At 38.9% G+C, this 20,314-nt stretch overlaps 10 protein-coding genes across 10 annotated transcripts; 7 read left to right on the forward strand and 3 right to left on the reverse strand.

Moving 5' to 3' along the window:
• Nucleotides 1-1,312: 1,312 nt before the first annotated feature.
• MONOS_9779 (uncharacterized protein) lies at nt 1,313-1,498 on the forward strand (the record flags this gene model as incomplete). The annotated part of the gene is made up of 1 exon (XM_067880309.1): nt 1,313-1,498. One exon carries the CDS (start codon nt 1,313-1,315, stop codon nt 1,496-1,498), a length of 186 nt encoding a protein of 61 aa, XP_067720323.1.
• Nucleotides 1,499-2,124: 626 nt separating this feature from the next.
• On the reverse strand, nt 2,125-2,367 carry MONOS_9780 (uncharacterized protein; the record flags this gene model as incomplete). The annotated part of the gene is made up of 1 exon (XM_067880311.1): nt 2,125-2,367. The coding sequence occupies one exon, from the start codon at nt 2,365-2,367 to the stop codon at nt 2,125-2,127; it is 243 nt and encodes an 80-aa protein (XP_067720324.1).
• A 173-nt stretch (nt 2,368-2,540) lies between these two features.
• On the forward strand, nt 2,541-3,314 carry MONOS_9781 (uncharacterized protein; the record flags this gene model as incomplete). The annotated part of the gene is made up of 1 exon (XM_067880312.1): nt 2,541-3,314. One exon carries the CDS (start codon nt 2,541-2,543, stop codon nt 3,312-3,314), a length of 774 nt encoding a protein of 257 aa, XP_067720325.1.
• An 844-nt stretch (nt 3,315-4,158) lies between these two features.
• On the forward strand, nt 4,159-5,040 carry MONOS_9782 (uncharacterized protein; the record flags this gene model as incomplete). Its single annotated transcript, XM_067880313.1, has 1 exon — nt 4,159-5,040. The coding sequence occupies one exon, from the start codon at nt 4,159-4,161 to the stop codon at nt 5,038-5,040; it is 882 nt and encodes a 293-aa protein (XP_067720326.1).
• A 285-nt stretch (nt 5,041-5,325) lies between these two features.
• MONOS_9783 (uncharacterized protein) lies at nt 5,326-5,868 on the forward strand (the record flags this gene model as incomplete). Its single annotated transcript, XM_067880314.1, has 1 exon — nt 5,326-5,868. One exon carries the CDS (start codon nt 5,326-5,328, stop codon nt 5,866-5,868), a length of 543 nt encoding a protein of 180 aa, XP_067720327.1.
• Nucleotides 5,869-5,892: 24 nt separating this feature from the next.
• Nucleotides 5,893-6,171, forward strand: MONOS_9784 (uncharacterized protein; the record flags this gene model as incomplete). The annotated part of the gene is made up of 1 exon (XM_067880315.1): nt 5,893-6,171. One exon carries the CDS (start codon nt 5,893-5,895, stop codon nt 6,169-6,171), a length of 279 nt encoding a protein of 92 aa, XP_067720328.1.
• Nucleotides 6,172-8,139: 1,968 nt separating this feature from the next.
• Nucleotides 8,140-10,572, reverse strand: MONOS_9785 (uncharacterized protein; the record flags this gene model as incomplete). Its single annotated transcript, XM_067880316.1, has 1 exon — nt 8,140-10,572. One exon carries the CDS (start codon nt 10,570-10,572, stop codon nt 8,140-8,142), a length of 2,433 nt encoding a protein of 810 aa, XP_067720329.1.
• A 1,422-nt stretch (nt 10,573-11,994) lies between these two features.
• Nucleotides 11,995-12,687, forward strand: MONOS_18220 (uncharacterized protein; the record flags this gene model as incomplete). The annotated part of the gene is made up of 4 exons (XM_067871219.1): nt 11,995-12,043; nt 12,097-12,281; nt 12,367-12,534; nt 12,631-12,687. The coding sequence occupies 4 exons, from the start codon at nt 11,995-11,997 to the stop codon at nt 12,685-12,687; spliced, it is 459 nt and encodes a 152-aa protein (XP_067720330.1).
• Nucleotides 12,688-12,733: 46 nt separating this feature from the next.
• Nucleotides 12,734-14,024, forward strand: MONOS_18221 (uncharacterized protein; the record flags this gene model as incomplete). The annotated part of the gene is made up of 2 exons (XM_067871220.1): nt 12,734-13,187; nt 13,279-14,024. 2 exons carry the CDS (start codon nt 12,734-12,736, stop codon nt 14,022-14,024), a joined length of 1,200 nt encoding a protein of 399 aa, XP_067720331.1.
• A 2,112-nt stretch (nt 14,025-16,136) lies between these two features.
• Nucleotides 16,137-20,125, reverse strand: MONOS_9786 (putative Plasma-membrane choline transporter; the record flags this gene model as incomplete). Its single annotated transcript, XM_067880317.1, has 4 exons — nt 16,137-16,660; nt 16,738-19,707; nt 19,810-20,008; nt 20,089-20,125. The coding sequence occupies 3 exons, from the start codon at nt 20,123-20,125 to the stop codon at nt 16,875-16,877; spliced, it is 3,069 nt and encodes a 1,022-aa protein (XP_067720332.1). The 3' UTR covers nt 16,137-16,660; nt 16,738-16,874.
• Between the last annotated feature and the right edge of the window lie 189 nt (nt 20,126-20,314).

Genomic DNA, 20,314 nt, shown 5'->3' on the forward strand with positions numbered 1-20,314 from the left:
GATCGAAGCAATAAAAAATCCTTTTTGGAAAAACAAAAAGTGAATTCAAGAAAAATTATATGAAATATTATTTCTTTTTTGTTTAATTACTGTGCGTTATTGTTTCGTCATAAATTTCTATGATATTTCTCAAATATCAAAAAAATTTATTAATGTTTTTCATGAGTAAAATATATCAACACAAGAAAATGGTGCGCATAAAAGTTTTATTTATCCTTCGAATGTTTTATATTTAAAATTGTCTTATGTTTGTTTGAAGAAGAAATAAGCATTGCCAACAATTTCAATTTATTTCTGGATAACGAATGGTTCCGGGTTTCGTAAAAGGTCCCGGTTTTGGCACCAATGGTGCGTTAAACTCGAAGAAGCTAGAGTACTCTCAGAAAGTTACAGGCAAATTATTTGAAGAAAGGACATTTGCGCGTGATGAAGCAGTGGAATCAAAAGAATAAAAAGAAGAAATGATCGATAATCTCACAGTCTGCCTGAAGAAGACAAGCAATCAAACAAAATGCAGAAAATGCATTAGGCTTTAACAAAAATAATAAAACTCTTGCATTTATCAGAATTTTATACACTTCATGTGAAGATCGAAATAAGGTTGACTTAACAACCAGATCATATGTTCCTGCAATTTATTTAATCGGTCGCATGTGTTGCATTCATCAAAGCTATTGATCATGCACTCACCTGCATCTTCACCTTTCCTATTATAACGAACTCGTTCATTGCCTCTCTTTGCAAACCTGAATTTTAATTCTGCAATCATACATCTGACAAAAATCAACAATTCATTCTGCCTTTTTTTCTCTCCTCCTTGGCTCATTTTGCCTCTCTCTCCTTCACTCCATTCACTTTATTCTGCAACCTCCAAAACAGAATCTTTCAATGAACTTGATGCTCATCATTACATCTGGCTGTATCATTCCTTCCACTATTTTCTTCCTCACATTCTTATCCATTTCAATGCGCAGCTCCACCTGAGCCTCGATCGTTTTCATCTTAACTTGAGAATCTCTCCTTTATCCATATGCTCCACAATCAATCAGTGTTTCATGTTCTGGTAAAAATTATACGAAAAGTGGCTTTTCTGTATTTGAAATTTGTTTTTCATTCGTCTTCCTCTTCTTTCTCTTCATAGTTCTACTCCGCTAGATATATTCATTCATTACAATTCGCAATGGAGCGAATCAACAAACGTAAGTTGCAAGTTTGCTCCTCGATAATGAGTATTATTTTTAATTATGGGTAGTTTGAGATCAAACTTCGCCAACAATTTAACCTCCTTTGCATTCCATTGTCCACAGGAAGAATGACTCAAGATACTGTTAGAGCGCCAAATAGCGACGGCGAGGACAGAGGATATGATCTTATTCACAGGCTATCAAGGGTAGAAAACATGATCGAAGAAATCACCAGAAGCCAAGCATGGCCAAGTCAGTCCGGAGTAGTAAGAATATTACCAATGAGAAAGACGAAGAGGGAACGGCCAAGATGAAGATCTCTGACGAGATCAAGCGAATCTGAGTCCGAATCAGATCTTGCAGATATGATCACAAGGAAGAAACGTGGACAGCCGTGGAGGGGCAGTCGTACACGGAGTAAATGAAGAGATAGGACGAAGAGGGAAGCAGCGAGAGCGATTCCGGAAGTACAGAAAAGCGGGAAGAAGAGCAGGAAAGATCGGAAGGCTTTTTGGGAATTTTCCCAGACGAATGGCTGACGCCCAGGAGGCAGGCGGGCGAACTGAAGAGATTTATGGAGTTTTGTAAGGCCGGATAGATCAGGATATACGATGATATCTTAAACACATTTATTCCAGAGACGGAAAAGAACTTCTTCACCAGACACACTGATGCGAGTTGGAACGCCTTAGCGGTGACGGGGGTCACTGCCAAAGGAAGAAAGGACTCACCAGAAGCTGTCCGGGTTATTGAACTACTCCAACCCACTCTCAAATCGGGGTTTGAAGCTGCCAAGGCGATTGCAGCCCTAACAACAAGAGAATTGAGGAAGGCACATTTAGAAGAAGAAGAGAAAGAGCAATTGAGGGGACTCTTCTGCTCATATGCCCTGATTGCAGACTGTATCAGCCGGATTAATATACTAAAAGTTATACCCCAGTCAAACTGGGAGAATGTGAAGTGTTTCCTTGAAGGGTGAACGACCAAGGACGTCCCAGAGAGCCTGAGGAGGTTGGTGGAGAGTATCAGCTTTTTTCGTCCAGAGGGGGATGGTCCAAGGTACGGAGCATCCCCCGCTTCTCCCACAGCCTTCGGCCTTGTCGCAACCAGGAGCGGACGCCCAAGCAGGTACAGCACAGGCAGGAACGCTCAGGGCTTCGCTTACATACAACTCCAAAAGCATGGCTTCGAGGGGAGCTTCACGAATTTCAGGGAAAGAAGGAGATCAACACAGGCCCTACTGCAGCATTCCCCAGCACCAGCTAGGAGATTGGCCTCGATCACAGTTCCCCTCCCCCCAGCTCCCCCGAGGATACGGGGAGGACCAGCTACAGGCGCAGCTTCTGGATCGAGCCAATGGGCCTAGAAGAAGCGAGGGGGAAGGAGGCAGCGCTTTACTGCGAGACAGAAAGAGAAGAGAGAGAAGCAAATTACTACGAAATGAATATTCAACGAGAAACCGTAGCTCCGGGCGAGAAGCGATCAGAGATGGAAATACAGAAACAATCCGTGAATATCGGAAAGGTGGTGAGCATGCTAGACCAAGAGAATGAGAGAGAACGAGAAACCACAGAGGATCGTGTGATGGAGAGACCGAGAGAAGAGGCGCAACACGAGGCAACGAGAACAGAAGGAGACTCCGCATATCTCCGGGTGACGAGACAGAAGAGCGAGAGGAGGAACGAGAAGATAGTTTGGAGAACTTCTGGGATTGTTATCGGGTCCCCAATTGGGAGCACTCTGGAGGAGGGCTCGAAGACAGTAGTTGCAAATATTTACGAAGGGGAAGAGAAAACACAGATGCAGTCTGGCCACAAGACGCTAGGAGTGAAGAGGAGAACAGCGATTGGACCACTGAGGGAACCACTTCCTGGGAGACTGGTGAACAGACTGAGCGAATGGAAGAAGATTGGGGGAGACAAACTAGTGAGCCGTGGTATAATAACTCGGTGGAGAAGTCCCCAATCCCCAATCTCACTCGAGGAGAGAAGACACAAACAGAAGTTTCGAAGGACGACGGAGATGACGAACAATTATTTATCCCTCTTGGAGGAGGAATTGAAGGACAGAGTGATGAAGCCCGTGCAGGAGTCGGAGGGTAGTGGTTCAACCCGACATTCATGGAGATAAAGAAGAACGGAAAGTGGAGGAAGATCCTGGATTGCATGGCGTTAAACGAGGAAGTGCAGGGAAAACACTTCAAGAAGGATTCCCAGGAGAAAGTCGTGGAACTCCTGGAGGAGAACGATTGGATGACCACTCTGGATATATCGAGTGCATATCAGCATGTAAAGGTGGACGAGCAATTCAGTCCCTATCTGTGCTTCAGCTTTCAAAGTCAATGTTACGCTTTCGTTGGGATGCCATTTGGAGCGAAAGACGCCATTAGAGTTTTCACGAAGATAATGAGACGGGCAGCCTCGTTCATCAGAGAGAAGTAGAAAGTGAAGTTAGCAATATATATGGACGACATTCTCCTCATGCACCCAGACAGGGATGCATTGAGATCGATCTCACAGGAGATAGCCCAGTTCTTGAGAAGTCTGGGCTGGATACTGTCGGAAGAGAAACTGAGTTTTTAATCCACAAGGAGTGGGGAGTTTTTGGAATGTCTGTGGAATTCGGAGAAGATGGAATTGACGCTCCAAAAGAGGAAGAGAGTGTTGCTGCTAAAGGATGTGCGAACCTGGATAGCACTGGCAAAGAAAAGGAAGAGACATAAGACGAGGGATCTAGCAGCACTCCTCGGAAGGCTGAACTTCGTGAGGCTGTAGCACACACCAGCGAGCTTGTGGATGAAGCGAATGCAACACGTGCTGAGGCAGGCAATAGCCAGCGTGGGCTGGAATGGAACGGTCGTATCCAACCCTATGATTTTGGGAGAATTAACACATTGGAAGAAGACCCTGAAAGAAAACAAATAGAGGTGTCTGAGGAAGAGAACAAGGCAAGCAGTACTTACAACGGAAGCTTCATGGCTGGGATAGGATGCAAAGCTAGCAGTGCTGACAGAGAGCAAAGAGGAGTTGATTTATGTACATGGAAGTTGGACACTCCAGGAGAGTGCGTTAGCGATAAACGAGAAGAAGTCCAGAGCAGTGTTGAGGACACTAGAGAGAAAGGGAGCATGGCTGCAGCAACAGAAGATAGACCATATTTGTCTGAAGACAGTCATCATGTTCGCGAGATGGACGATACAGAAGAAAAGAGGAGCGCCATCGCTCATTCCAACATTGAGAGCATTGAAGAAGAAACTGAACAACCTGGACATTACAATACAAACAGAACATTTCCCGAGAATACAGAACACGGAAGCAGATGCACTCAGCCGGATGGCGAAAAAGCCGGACTATGCACTGAAGGGGGAGAAAGTCGCAGAGATATTACAAACAATCGCACCGAAAACACTAGATACAATCTTAGAACTGATTGCGCCGTTGCCCTGCGGAAGTACTTGGAGACAATCCTCCATGAGAAGGAAGAGAGAGAGAGAAACGCAAGGAAAGGAGATAGTGCAAGTCCACCCGTTCCTGAGAAATATTGGACGGGTGTTGAAAGAGAAGATGAACGAAGCTCAGAGGGAACTGACGATTCTGATTCTGCCAGACTAGCGGGGGCAGACCTGGACCCAGCTGCTGCAGCCTGGGAATTTGATAAAAACCCTGGGGACCTTTCAGGAGTGCATGATACCGGGAGCGAAGATGAGAAGGGAAGGCTGGAAATTACCACCAGGAGAGGTGATAAGCGTCACACTGGAGAAGAGAATATCCCAGGAAGGGACCTCTTCTTAACATGGGGAGAATACATTGGAGCGAAGGACATAGTTGTAGCAATACTGAAAAATCAGAAGAGTTAAAGAGATACGTGGAGAGCGCTACGAAGATTTAAGCAGTTTCTTGAAAGAGAGAGCATAGATGATACCGACACACTCACAACCAGAGATGCCAAAAGGATTATGGCAAAGTTTACCGAAATGCTTTCAAATACAAACCTGTCTGTTGGAGTGATTTATCAGACAGTTCGGAAAGTACTTGATTCCATTAACCTTTTCAGGGAGACTAAGATTGATGGGAACGACATTGAAATATTTCTAATAATTTATGTTAGTTAGAAGCCAAGAAGAGGCAAACGATACAAATCAATGTGGGACTTAACAATCATCACGAAGTGGGCCGAAACTTCCTACGACGCAAAAGATATACGAACACTCCAATGGAGAGCCCTCATCTCTACTATGATTTTTGGGGCTTTAAGGCCAGCTGAGCTGGAAAGAATGAGAAGAGAGACAACGATAGTCAAGGATCATACAATACTCACTCAAGTTCGAACAAAGACGTCGGGAGGTGAGGTTATTAGAATTATAATAAATAAACACCCCAATCCACGCATTGATGCAGTAGAGGCGCTCCAACGCTGGCTGGATTATACTAAGACGATTCTTAAGGATGAACATGTGTGGTTTGACATAGAAGAGAGCAGGCCTGCAAACTTGCAGAGAATTAACGAAGAGTTAACAGCGATTCTGAGAGAGAACGGAATACCAGAAACTTTTACGGCGTACTCAATAAGACACGCTGTGATTACACACTTCGCAAGACGAGAAGGAGCGGACTGGAAGGCTATCAATGCTTATGCGAGATGGGAGCCAGGTTCGAGAGTAGCCCAGGAGTATTACACCGTGTAACCGGTACAAGACACAAATTGGATCATGGAGTCAATCGGTGGACCAGCACCCCAGAGTGGAGAAGATAACAAGCCACATAAGAGTGGAGAATCGAAGGAGGGGAGGCTGGAGATTGCAGAGGCAGATATGAAAGATTGCACCGAGGAATCACCAAAATCTGGTCTTGAAGAAGGGAAGAAACCTACGAGAAAGCGATCAAAAAGAAGAGAGAGTCTAGGAGGGAAGAAAGAAAGAAAAGTGAAACGGTTCAGTCACGAAGCTCTACACCCCGACTACCAGGTAGTCAGAGGACACCCTCCATAATCCCCGGCAACATCAGTGAGCTGATTGGAGAGAAGGACACAACTCCACTGAAGAAGAGAGGCAAAGATCGGAAGAAGCGTCACGGAAGAAGAACATGTCAGATGGGGAATGACACTGAAGAGGCAAGGGCCAGGCCGATGTCGCCTCAAAAATATTCTAAGAAAGGGAGGTTGTAGAGACAGAGGCAGCACCTTCGTCCACAATCCCTCCAGACATTTGCCACACTTTATTGTGCTAGGAAGGAGGGTTTTAGATCACGTGTACTGAGACAGAAAAGATTTCGAGACTCATTATTGAGGAGCAAACCTGCTCCTTGCGTTCGTAGATTCGCTCTATTGCGAATTGATAGAACGCAGTGAGACAGGTTTGCTCCGAGATAATAATAATGCGGATGGAGGGAATCAAAGCGGCTGGGTGCGAAGGTGAACCAGAAGTTTGTGGAGAGATGACTAGAAAAAAGGGCGAGACAGAGAAGGAGAGACAGAAAGACCAACCGCCCGTAGACATTAATGCGCACCTGTAACCTGCATAGAGAAACATGAATTGAATAAAGGGTTTTAAGCACGATCTTACTCCTCTAATTGTTGTCGAATAAGTTGAAAAGGAAGAGTCAGAATGGCCTGCACAGCGTGTGATGACCAGTCATCCTTTACTGACGCAACAGAGAAGCTGGAGGCCGAACATCATAGGCAGTTTTCTTTTCCACGCCTCGCGGAAGCGAGAGTGGTTTTTTTTTTCTGCTCCGACAGAATACTCGTCTCACCGGATCCCTGCACGGCCTGCAAAAGAGAGCTCCGAGGGGCAATGTCCCCAGCCCTCTGGTCTTCGAGACCATGGCAAAAGGCGAAGTCGGTGGTGAAGTGAAGCGGACAATTCATAGAACACTTTTTATTATTTTACATGTTATTGTCTATATTTTCATCTCGCCCTTTTTTCCACGTCATTTTAGGGAAAGCGAAGTTTTCACTCAAACCACACATAATTTAAGATCAAACTCATTTTCTAGGAGCAGGTTTGCTCCTTGCGTTAATAGATTCGCTCTATTGCGAATTAACACCTCGAAAATAGTTATGATTTCAAATATTATCACCAATATATGAATTTTTAAAGAAAGACCGGGTTTTTGAAAAATTCCCGGGTTTCTGAACGATGGTACTTCTTATTTTGATCGTAAAATTGGAACAAACATTTTTAGGAAAATGGATGTTGTGAAATAACTATTTCCTTTATTATATTGTTTTGATCTGATTATCAATTATTTGATTGATTTCAAAAAATTGTTTTTTTCGTAATAGTCTGGAAAAGGAATCAACATTATTTTTAAGTATTTTTCTTTCAACAGTTATTGTCAACAAAAAACAATAACAAATGAATTACAATTTTCGTTATCGATATGATTTATTTTTTTTGAATATGGGTGACTATTTTTGAAATCATTTTTTTTCTATCAAAAATTTCGGTTCAAAAAATAACCTTGAATATTATCAAATTAACATTGGATAGTGAAAAGGCTTATTGAAGACAATTTTATCATTAATTAGGTAAAAACATTAATTTTATAAAATAATTTTCAAATTTCTTCTCTTTAGAATTAGAAATTTCTTTTAAAAAACTGACAATTTTTGAAAACCGACACTCCGAAAAAAGTTATGATTTCAAAAATAATCACCCATATGTTATTTTCTTGATTTCTCAAAAGACATAGTAAATTCTTCTCATTCAACAAAAATACAAATATTAAATTGCATCAACATTTATCAATAAAAAGATGAATTTGACGATTTTTTGTAGTTTTTATTGTGTTAATCAAGTGATAAATAACAAACAAGGGTAAAAATATCATTGAAAAAAACAGTTAAATAAATTGAAAAAGTGATAATAAAGCATGATAATAATATACAAATGAATGTACACAGAAATACAAGAACAAATGATGTTTTTGAAAATAAATGATAGATCCCTTTAAAATCATTCATTCATTTCTTGTTCCTTATTGTCGTTATATTCATTTCTCGATTTCCTTTTCTTTACAACAACAACAACAATCACAATCACAACAACAGCTGCCACAACAACAACCATCGGCACAACAATAGCAACAATGATCCCTATTTTATTCTTTTTGTTTTGATCTTTCAGTTTCTCTTGTCTCACTTTCACATACTTCTCATACACATCCTCAGGCTCTGATTCTGCATCTTTTGCTCCCTCGATCCACCCAGATGTTGATTCATCATAATCATTCGCAAACTCAAAGGCATCTTCTTGTTTGCAGAACTCTTCGAAGTCTGGGGCAATGATAAGCAGAGATGTTGTTTTCGAGCCAGCTGTGTTTGAGCTGTCAATCTCCAGGTTGTGTTCTGATGGGAGTTGCAGATTCGATGTTGCCTTGGGCATGTCAATGAATATTGCTCCTGATTTCCCTTCTGGTGCTGAACATGACTTGAATGAACATTTGCTTGACCTTCCAATGGCCACTCTTGATTCTTTTGAACTGAGGGTGATATCCAACCCTGCTGCTGCTCCTTTCTCCGATTTCACTTCCTGAACATTCAATCCTTCGATTGAAACCTTCGAAGATGAATTGCTCCCATCATCGATGCTGATTGCTGCTCCACTTTCCACATTCACTTTGCTGATGTCCATTCCACTCAATGACACTTCACGGGCTCCAGAAAATGAAAATGGTGATGATGAGAATGTCACAAATGAGGTTTCATCTGTGCATTTCACTGTGTCCATTTCCACACTTCCAGATGTCACGCTCACAAGACTGCTTGCCAAGGGGCTGTTTCCATCAGCATTTGAATTCATTCCTTCTTGTGATTGTGATCCAATTCTGACAAATCGACATGTTGATATCTTCAATGATATTGAACCTGATCCTGCACTGATTAATGAGTTCCAATTCTTTTCTGTTGAAGAGAATTGGAATGCCAAATACTGGAATTCCACAGTTTTCTGACAAGAAAAGAGTATTGATGAAACAGAAACATCACAATTAATGGAAACTTCTCTATTTCCTTCTCCGTTGTCATTCACTCCTTCAATTGCTATTCCACTGTTAATGCTGAAACTAATGTCTTCTGCTTTGATTGGATCTGCAGTTTTGACAACGTCAATGAAACATTTCCCATTCTTTTCCAAGAAATCATAAGCTTCCTTCATGCTGTTGATTGCCGAATTAACATCGATTCCATTTACCTTCCCTCCTTTCTTCACAAATGCTCTTGTCATATTAACTGGCTTTTGAGGAATGGGATCAAAAAATGTGCTAATGAAATCACATTCTTTTTTTGTTTTATTGTCATAACCAACAACAAACCACAAATTATCATCTCGTGTGTAATCAGCTGCAAAACTTTCCCTCATTGCATCCGCTATGTCATTGAACAAAGAATCATTTTCCATTTCAATATATAACCCAGTACTTCTCTTCACTCCATTATATTCAGATGAGCAATTCTGAAAAGCCAGATTCTTTCCATTTGTTGGCCATTTTAATTGAGAGGCTGATGCTATATTTGGCATACGCAAATAGATTCCACCAGATTTGGAATAGAATCCACTGCTGCTGCATGAGATGAAAGATGTCACACCTCCATTTCCAACTGTGAACGTATTATCATAGGGATTGTTGTAAATGAAAAATATTCCATAATCTTCTGTTTGATACTCAAAGAACGTGCAACCGTTCATGGTGACATCCATATTGATTTCATATCCTCCACGGATATAAACAGTTGACCCACCACTTGATATTTTCTTCAAAGTCACATTCGTCAGTGAAACTGTTTTAATATTCTGTATGGAAAATACATAATTGGAAAATGCAACTGCAACATTGTCGTCGACACACTCAACTGAATCCATCAACAGATTTTCACCACTCATGCGCACAATACAATAATCCACAGTTCCACCATTTGATGGTTGACGAATAAATTGGCAGTTATAAAATGTGAGATTCCCACTTCCATCAATCAAAGCATCTTCACTTGAGGATCCACCTAATGACATCGGAAAATGGAATGACAAATATTCAAATTCTGCATCTTCGTTGCAATAAAATAGAACTCCGCCTGGATTCACATTGCAATCCATTGAAACCATTGTATTTCCATTTCCGTCGTTGTTTATTCCTTCAATGCTGATTCCTTGCTTTTTGTCGAACGTAATTTTCTCAGTTGAAAATGCAGATGTATCAATGATAACATAGATCTTGCATGCGTGGCCATTTCCCAGCAGATCATATGCACTTTTCAATGATTTCCTTTCCTGACCGATCTCTGTGCCAGTGTGGCTGTCATCTCCCGTTTGTTTGATGCAAACTTCATATGGTTTTCCTTCATCCAATTCTTGTGAAATTGCGAGTGTGAAAGTCAGAAAAACTGAGAGCATGAGTTTTGATGTTTCTTTATCAATATCACAAATTATCAACACATCCTTAATACAAATGCAAACCGATTCAATAAATGGTTTTCTTCAATCCAAGATCGTTTGAAAAGTGATTTTTTATCTTTGGAAAAATACCTCAACAAATAAAAACTCAACTTGGAATAGTAACTGACGAAGGAATCGAAGCAAAAGTTAATACCTTGTATATATTCGATCAACCCACTTTTTCAGAGATGGTTTTAAAAATGTTTGAAAAAGTTGATCAAGACAAAGTGATTGATAAAGACAACTAAATAAAGAAAAATCATGAAAAAAAAATGTTTCACTATTGGTTTTCATGTTATGAACATGAAAGATTTCAATTTTTTTCAATGCAGAAACTCCTGAAATAATTCTTTTACTCAAAAATTGTTTCTTTCACATTAAATGCGGACAACAGAAAAAATGAGGTTTTAAAAAATATTATCAATTTTATGTTGATTCACCATCTCTTAAGAAAATTTCAGTTTATTTTCTTGTTTCTTCCAAAAGAATTGAAATAGCTCACATATTGTGATATCTTTCTTTTTCAAATCAATATAATTGACTCACTCTTCGATCGTATTTCCAAATAAACCGTTTCATTGTGATATTTATTAAAATCTATATTAATGTGTTTTTGTTTCCGAGAGAGTGTCTATCTTCCTTAAGCTTCATATTTTGTTCTTTCTCATCTGTCTCATCTGGAGCCACGCACAGTTCATAGTTGAACATTTAGAGGAGGTGAAACTAAAAAACGGAACTCAATTGCGACATGTGGAAGGAGCATTTCTTGAAATCGACATTTGAAATGAACTCTTCACATGACTTTGTGTTGGCAATTACATGAATATCAGCAAAGATATCAGTCAAAATCCAGAGGCTTTTACAGATTAACGTGCCTAAAAATACAAAGTTGTGTGTGAGTTGAACGATTCTGTAAAATGAAATGCTGCAAGTCAAGTCTTGTTCATTTAGACAAACACCATGACAGTGTCTGTTAAATGTTGAAATGGATTAATATCAATTTTTATAAGATGACACTTTCTCATGTTTGTTAAATGTGGTTTCATATTTATGCTCCATTCAACCACCTCAATGTTGAATTATTCTATTTGAAAATTCTTTATGCAGAAAAAGGATGATGAAAGACATTCACAAGCAATAGTGAATGAAAAACGAAATGAAACATATGAAAAAACTTTCACAAAACGAGAGATTGGTTGATGCAATAGTTATTATTTGAATGATTTTTGATGAAATAAGGAATGAAACATATTTGTTGCAAGATTTTTGAATTGTTTGACATTTTGTTATAATACACAATTTTATAAAAAAAGAAAGTGAATTCCAATTCTTTTTTGATTATCAGAAAAAAATGCCCATAAATTATTATTTCAGTTTTTCATGGAAACGAGAGAAAGCTCTTCCAAGGGTGCTGTAGATGAATGTTTAGGTGTGGATGTGCAACATTTGCAATATTTTATGTTTTGGAATCGTTTTCTTCAGGCAGCCTTCCCGATGATATTTTGAAGATGTTTGAGTTTTTATTCATGAAATCTATTGATGAAACAAGATTTGCCCTTTTTGTGTGTGATTGTTGCAAACAGAATCTTTGGAAAATGCAATTGCTCATCGATTCTTTCGTTATCGCAGGTGAATCGCCGATTCAATCTCCTCTCAAAAACGGAAGAGTTCGTCTTTTTGGTTTTTTCATATTTTTCAAAGAAAGAATCGACATTTGATGCTTTTTATTGCCTTTTCCCACTGGTTGTACAGATGTGCGAAAATCAAGTGTCAAGCGATAATTCCCTTCATGCACAAGATTTGCCTTCTGCCAGATTGTGCATTTCGAGACATTTCCAAATTTCAGCCAAATTCGGAAGAAGGCTGGAAAGAGAGCTACAAATACGGGGTGAGCACAAAGGGATGGAACGAGACATTGCGGTTTGTATTCTGAAGCATTTGAACATTTTTTATTTTTTAACTGGTTGTTTGTCTTTAATTTATGTGTTTTGTGCGAATATTCTCTGTTTCATTTAGAATATACAAAGAGTTGGCATACATACGAGATTTTCCACGGATCTCTGGGGAGAATAGGAAAAAATTGATAAAAAAGACCCTTATAGAAACTCTTTGTTCCATCATGCTAATCACAGCTGTAATTTTATTAGTTCTTGGATTGCTCAGTTTCTCGAGGAATAGCGAAATTGCTTATAGAGAAAGAATGAATGGAGAAGCAACCAATAAGTCGTTCGCAGACACTTTGACATTTTCAACACTTCTGATTGGATTGTCTTATTTGATATATCATTTCAGTTCGCACTTGAAAAAGCACGAGTATTCAAACAAATGGTGGTATATTGCCAGCGGAATTATTCTTTTGACTGCGATGTATTTCGACTATTTTTGGAAGCACATTCCGATATTTCTGTTCATATGGCCATATTTTGGACTTGTTGCTTTGATATTTGCAGCAATATTGGTGTGTGAATATGAGCAGGCAGCTTCATTTTCAAAATACCTGTATTTGCTGTTGGATGTCATTTCAGCTGGTCTTATGCTGATGTTTTTTGTGATTGCTTCGCTGAAAGCAGACGGTTTGATCTGGTTGATGAATTTGAAATTTTTGAAAATTAATCTTTTCTTTTTCTTTCTTTGTTGTCAAATTCATTGCGTGATGTTAAACAGCACACATTTATCGAGTTTTAGTGAGTTTGACATCACACAAATGGCACGACATATTTATGCTGCCAATTTTGAGTGTTTCGATCATCTGTGCCCGCTTCTTTGTCATGTTCTGTTGTGATAGAAAATTTGGAGAAGCATTGACACACACTGACAAAGCGCTTATTTTAGTTGGACTGGCAGGCGCCAGTGTGATTGTGCTTCCATTTTTGATTCTTGTCCCGCTGAAGTTGGATGGCTCAATCAAGCTGCATTTTGGCTTTTGCATTGCTTCTTTGATTGTTCCTTTTGCTGCTGTTGAGATTTGTTTGACTTTTTATGGAAATAAGCGCGGGCATTTGGAGTTGAGATATGCGTGGATGCACGAAGAGGGTGTTAGCAAGCATTGTTTTGCGGTTCAGAAGTTTGAGTGGCTGAGGATGAAACTTGGATTGAGCGAGCTTTCAAAGGGGGAGGCGGTTGTTGGATTTGGCGAGTTCCACAAAAGGCTTGATTGGATACCAGAGGAAGACATTGGGAGCGCAAAGAGAGACACATCACGATTTCGGCTGAGCAAGTCAGACACCGAAGAAGCATTGAAAATGCGAAGGGATTATTATGCAAGGTTCGAAGGCTCGGATTGCAAATGGTGGGAAAGCTTTGTTGGCAAAGCAGGATGCTTTGCATTCAACCTCTTCAAAATTGTGGAATCTACGCTTTTCAGGTGTTTGCTTGCTTTGTTTGTTGTTGCAGTTTATTTGATTCTGTAATATTGCATTGTTTGAGTGTTTTGATTTTTTCTTTTCTTTTTGCTATTTCATTGAGACAAAGAGTTTTTCTTTTCATTTGAAGCAAATTTTGTTTTTGGTTTTCAGTTATCAGTTTTTATTTTCTTTTTCAGTTCAACTTTGCTTGTTTTGAAATTGAAATTTTTTCTTTTTTTTGAGCATTGTAACTCCGAAAATCGCAAAATAATCATACAAAAGAAAGCCAAGTTTGAGAATAATTTAATTATTTTATTTTTTTTGATTTTTTCATTCATTCCAATCAAAAATGCCAGTTCAAAAATATCCGTTTGAGATACAAAGTTTCAATTATTTATGATAGAGTTTTGCGACAAGTATTTATCAATATTGCATGAGATGTCCAGAGCATCAAACAAACGATTGATATTTCAACTGAATGTTAATTGTGTTTGACAAATGTTTTAAGTCTGAAAGAATAATTTTCAGTGGATGAAGTTTGATACAATTATGCAAAGAAAACGACAAGCAAACACAACATTCAATCTTTCGCAGTTCACTCGGTTAATGAGAAGGAGAATGAGAAAAATGAATGGGATTATGAAAAAATATGATATATTGCGATAAGAATCAAATTTATTCATATTTGACTATCAATTTGTATTCTTTAAAGAAGAAATAATTTGCAATGCAAATGAATTGAACAATGCAATTATTTCACTTGAAGTCTGAGTCCTCACATATCTCTGTTCTCTGAGTGCATGTTTTTCCCAATCACCACTCACTGAGAATGCTCTCTTGAAACAAAAAAAACTTCAATCCCTTCAAAAAGTGATAGAAAATATTCCTTCATAATATTGTGAATGAGAAAGATGTTCACTTACATCATGTGACTTTAAACGTAGATTTCGGATGAAAACAAAAAGTGATGACAGATTAAATGAGATAATACTTGAGCGACATTTGAATAGAAAGATGGAAGAAGATAGAGATCTATAAACATTCTGATCATATAAAACACAAAAAATTTTCTTGATTTTCAAGTTTTGATTAAGTTTAAATGAAAATGAAGACGCATATACGGATATGAAAAGATAAATAAATTATCCTCAATTGTGATAATTTTCATTTTGAGAAAATTTAAGGAAAAATATAAAAATAAAACCACTTCCAAAATAGCATCTTAGATTTTTAATAAGTATAAAATCATTCAAAAAACTTTAGTTAAGTTATTAGCGAGGCAATTGAAAATGATTTTGAAAATCAAGTTGAAAGAGGAGGATGAAGTTAAATACGAAAGATATGTTATTAAAAACAAAAAAAAAAAACAAATAAGTTGAATGTGGATATCAATATGTTTGAAAAGATGACAGAATACAAGTGATATTGTTTAGAAATTTATCAATGTGAAAAAATGAAACAGCTTTTTTACATGAAAAATGGAAAAGATAAAAAGGAAATGTGAAATAACACCACAATCTTGAAAATATATGGTGAAAAAACTAATAATAAATAAATAAAGTCTTTCTTTCAAAACAAATTCGAATATTCGAATGTGTATTGTTCAAATTTTTTAATTGGAGATTGTTATTCATTTTTTCAAATTATTGGAAATATTGATCATATAGTCGAAAGTGGGAATAACAAAAATTTGTGAAGGAAATGATGTGAAGGTTTGAGATTGTTTTATGGTGGATGGTTGCTCATCCCCACAAAGTGTTCTTTTGCATTTTATGTTTGTTGAATGCAAAGGGTCAATTTCGGGGAAAGAGTTTATTGTCAGATTCTACGGGTGAATTGGATGCAATTGCTATGAATATTCACTAACCATGCTTCTGCAACATTTAGTTGATTTTTATGTTATATTTAATTATTTTTATGTTTTAATTTTCGTTATTATTTAATTTTTATATCGTTGCTTCTGAATTTTGTTTTACAGAAAAATAGTTGAATTTTTGTATGATTGATAAGAAGTGTTTGTACGGAACTTGACGGGTTTTAACCATTGGATTGTTTTGCTCGAACAAAAACATTTGGAACTTTCTTTTTGGGTTTTTGTTAAGTTTTTATGTTTTTAATTTTTTGTGAGAATTATTTTCAAAATTTTCATCAATTTCACTTATAAAAAAATCAAAACACTTTGAAAAGATACATTTTTGTTAACATTTGAAATTCAAAAGTTGCTGAAGAACAAAATTTCAAAAAATATGTTGAAAATGCAAATATGATTGAACATTCACTTAAAGAAATAAAATAATGAACTATATAATAATAGAAATTGCACAAGAAAAGTGTCAAGCAAGTGAAAAGCATGTGATGTGATAAAATAATACAAAAAGAAAGACAAAATGAGTGAAAAATGGTAACAAATCCAATTGAAAAGTTTCAAATGCAATTTTGCACTTGTTAAAGCTTCTGTAAAAAAGAACTTGAAAAAAGAAAAGGAAAGCTTTTTGAAGGCAAATCTAAATAAAAATCGCACAACACGTTTTCGCATTTAAAAAAAAGAAAAAAGGAAAGAAAAAGAAATATTCAAAATTCAAACAAACAACTTTTAGAAGCATTATGTGCGTTCCCCACAATGGCAGTGAGGGCATTTCAGTCAAATCAACATCAAATCATTACAAAAATTATACAGACTTCATTGATTCCATTCGATTTCTCTATTTTCCACATGTAAAATAAATCAAAAATAATAAATTAAGAAATAAATAAATTAATTAATAAAAATAATTCTAACTTTCAAATTATTTACACATTCCAATTGAAAAAATACAATAATTCTATTGTTTCGAACTACTTTCTATCTTTCCTTCCTTACCTCCTCTCTTCTTCTCCTTCTCCTTCTCCTTCTCCCTCTCCTCAACTCCCTCTCCTCTATGCCTGTGTCACCCCATAGTCTGACACCACTACCTGCGCCAGGTTCTCCGGCACTGCCCCAACATCGCTGCTTAATGCCTGCACAGCCGTCACCGACTCCTGGTGCAGCTCTTCCTCCCTCTTCTTCAGCCTCTCCAGCTCTTTCTTCCTCTCCTCCGTCTCTCTCTCTGCTTTCTCCAGCATCTTCTGTTTTCGCATTTCCTCCTCCCGCGCTGCTTTCTCCTTCTTCCTCTCTTCTTCCTCCTTCTTCCGCCTTTTATCCTCCTTCGCCTTCGCCTTCGCCTTCTTCATCTTCTCCTTCTTCTCCTCGATTTTCTTCTTCCTCCCTTCGGCCGCTGCCACTATCTTGTCTTCACCTCTCTTCTGCATCTTCCTCATCGCCACATTCAGCAGCCGCGACGCAAACTGGGTCTTAAACCCGTCTCCCATCTGTTTTTGCTCCTCGCTCATGTTCTCCTCTATCTTCCTCAGCACCTCTTCGTCTTTTTTCCCTTCCACATTCTCCACATCCGCCAGGAATGACACAAACACAGCGTCTGCCAGCGACAAAATGAGCTGGTTCACAAGAAACGCCCCTTCAAACGCAAACCAGAAGACAGCAATGGAGACAAGCCAGACTGCCTGGACTTTCCCTTTTGGATTCAGACTCCACTGCGGAATCGGCAAAAACTCAGGGCAAATGCAAAGCAAGCTGAAAAACAAAGCAGCCAGCGAAGAAGTGAAAGTGGCACAAAACATGACAAAGGAAGGGATGTTGCGGTGTGCGTCCGAAAGCACCTGGTGCCTTCGGAACAGCTTCACAGCGCTTCGCCCAGAGCGGATGAAGTTCTGGCCCGAAAGCGCACTCAGCGAAAAAGCGGAGAAGGAAATCCATTCGATTGACGTTGAGAAGCACGAGCAGCAGCAGTTGAAACAGGAGGAATAGCACGAGACACAGCAGCTCGGCTTGTTCAGATACACTACCATTTCATCATCATCGTCATCTTCTTCTTCATCATTTTTTGCTCCTTTTCCTCTTTTATTAGCAGCATCACCGCTGCTGTTCCACGCACTTGCAGGAGGTTTCCCATCCTTCGCAACAGACACCACAATCGGCGATTCGCTGTCGCTGCTCTGCAGAACAAGCACTTCTCCAACGCTGCCTGCTGACTCCAATTTCTCATTCATTCCATTTTTCTCATCGCTTCCTCCGCCATAAGACGAGGTAAATGCAGTCACTGACGCACTCCCATTCAATTTACCTTTGCCTTTGTTTTTGCTTTGGCTTTTGCTGAGGCTTCCACTGCTGCTGCTGGGGGACAGAGGATGAGGAACAATAGAAGACAGAGAAGAGGAAGAAGACATTGAAGAAAAGGAGGAAGAAGAAGAAGAAGATGATGATGATGATGATTCTTGTTCCTCTTCCAAATCGACAACTTTCGCCTTCGCTTCCTCTTCTGCTTTCTTCTTTTGTGCTTTCTCGCTGTCTCTTATTTTCTTCTCCTCCGCGTCCTTTTGGCTGACATCTTTCTCCAGCTCGTTCTGCTCCTTCATTTCTCTCCCAACTTTCTTCAGCCACATCACCAGCTGTCTGTATGGCGAAACCAGCATCAGTAAGAACGATCCCCAAGCAATCGAACCCGCGTGGCAGCAGGCCGACAAATAGAGCGAACGAGCTGAGGAATAACTAAACACATCGTCTTTGTCGTGTACAAAGTAATATTCGACACCAATCGTGGAGAGCATGCTGTGGTTGAACCCGCAGAGCACGAAGCAGAAGATGAGGAAGAAGAGGAACGTGTAGAGGATTAGGATGCGGTAGCCGGTGGAGATCTTCATCACTTTCGGGTAGTCTGGAGAGGAGGAGACGAGAGAGCGAACAACGTCAGCTGTGAGGGAGTCCTGGGTGTCTTGGTGATTGTGGTTATCAGTGATTGTGTTGGCTTCAGTGTTGAGAGGGACAAAAGAGGAGGAGGAAGAAAATACTGTAGAATTCACAAGATTTGAAGAAGAAGAAGCAGAGAAAGATGAAGAAGAATCATCGCCCCCACTTGCCGGCTTCCAGTTCTCATCGACTGCCACTTCAGACACGCTTGAGAAATACACCACAGTCGTGATCAGCATTGCTGCAGTCCCCACAAACAGCAGCACAACCAGCAGTACGTTGCACAGAACAGAGCAGACCGACTTCATCGCCCTGGACGCCTCTCTGAAGATCTTCCAGGAGTACTTCATGTCACTCCCGACACACGCACTCACTGCAATCACAACTACACCAGCGACGAAGAAGAGCGCGCCAATGCCGATGAACACGTAGCACGTGGTGCGCCCGTGGACAAGAGGGAGCACATTCATGTTTTTGATACCGTAGTAGATGAGTAAGCCTGACATTGCCCAGGCACACAGGATCGAGAGGACGACCGCCAGCCAGCCGGAGAAGCACTCGCAGCACTGCATCGCGCAAATCCAGAGGATGCTGAGGCCTACGGACACGCACACGGAGAGCAGGATCACGTACCACGAGGAGGAGAAATCTTGAACCCCCATCGTGAGTGCATCGTGAAACTGGTCAACGTGCTTGTATTTGGAAAGGTCAAGTTTACCTGAAGGAACACATCTCGATGCTTCATCAACTGTGTCATATGGAACATAGATGGCACCCGGAATTAAATCGCAATCTTGCTTTGATTTTTCAATAATTTGTCCAATTGGCAAAATGCATTTATTTTTTCCTTTGGGACATTTTTCAACGCATAAAGCAGTTGAAGGATCATCGGGTTCGGAAATGAATAAGAATGGCAAGTGTGTATTGTTATATGTTTTTTCATCGGATTTTCCGCAAAACTCTCCGCTTAAATGTTGAATATTTGTTCATCAAATAATATTTGAAGAAAGAAGAAAATAAAATAATAAAATAAAATTAAATAAAATAAATAACAAAACATTTTCAAACTTTGGAAGCATTGGATGAAGAATGTTTCGAGGTTTTCCAAGAACAAATGAAAGCACGAAAAGGAAAACAAACAACAAAAGTGTAATCCAAAACAAAATCATGCAAATGATATCCGTGCAAGATTTGTGTATTTCCTTTATGTTGATTTGCTCTCCGACCATCGGAAGACCTTTAAAAGATTGCTCATTTTCTTTCGGTTCTATCATAAAATGTTGAACGAGTTAATTGTTATAAACAATTAAAAATGAAAAATGAAACAAATGTATATCAAGCATATACCAAGCGAAGAAGAGGAAGCAGTGAGATTTTCTTTCATTTAAAAGTTCACTTTTCAACTTAACTCAAAGCCCTTAATATTAATTTTGTCCAACAACGAAAAATTCATTATAAAAGGAAACAGATTTCAATATGCTAAAGTTGCTTTAATGGCAAATTTGAACATCATTATAACTATAATTTAAAAGAAAACATTAAATATTTTTTTGTAATTTTATTAATAAAAAAA

This window comes from Monocercomonoides exilis (genome assembly GCF_001643675.1).
Source record: "Monocercomonoides exilis strain PA203 chromosome Unknown scaffold54-601524, whole genome shotgun sequence".
NCBI lineage: Eukaryota > Preaxostyla > Oxymonadida > Polymastigidae > Monocercomonoides > Monocercomonoides exilis.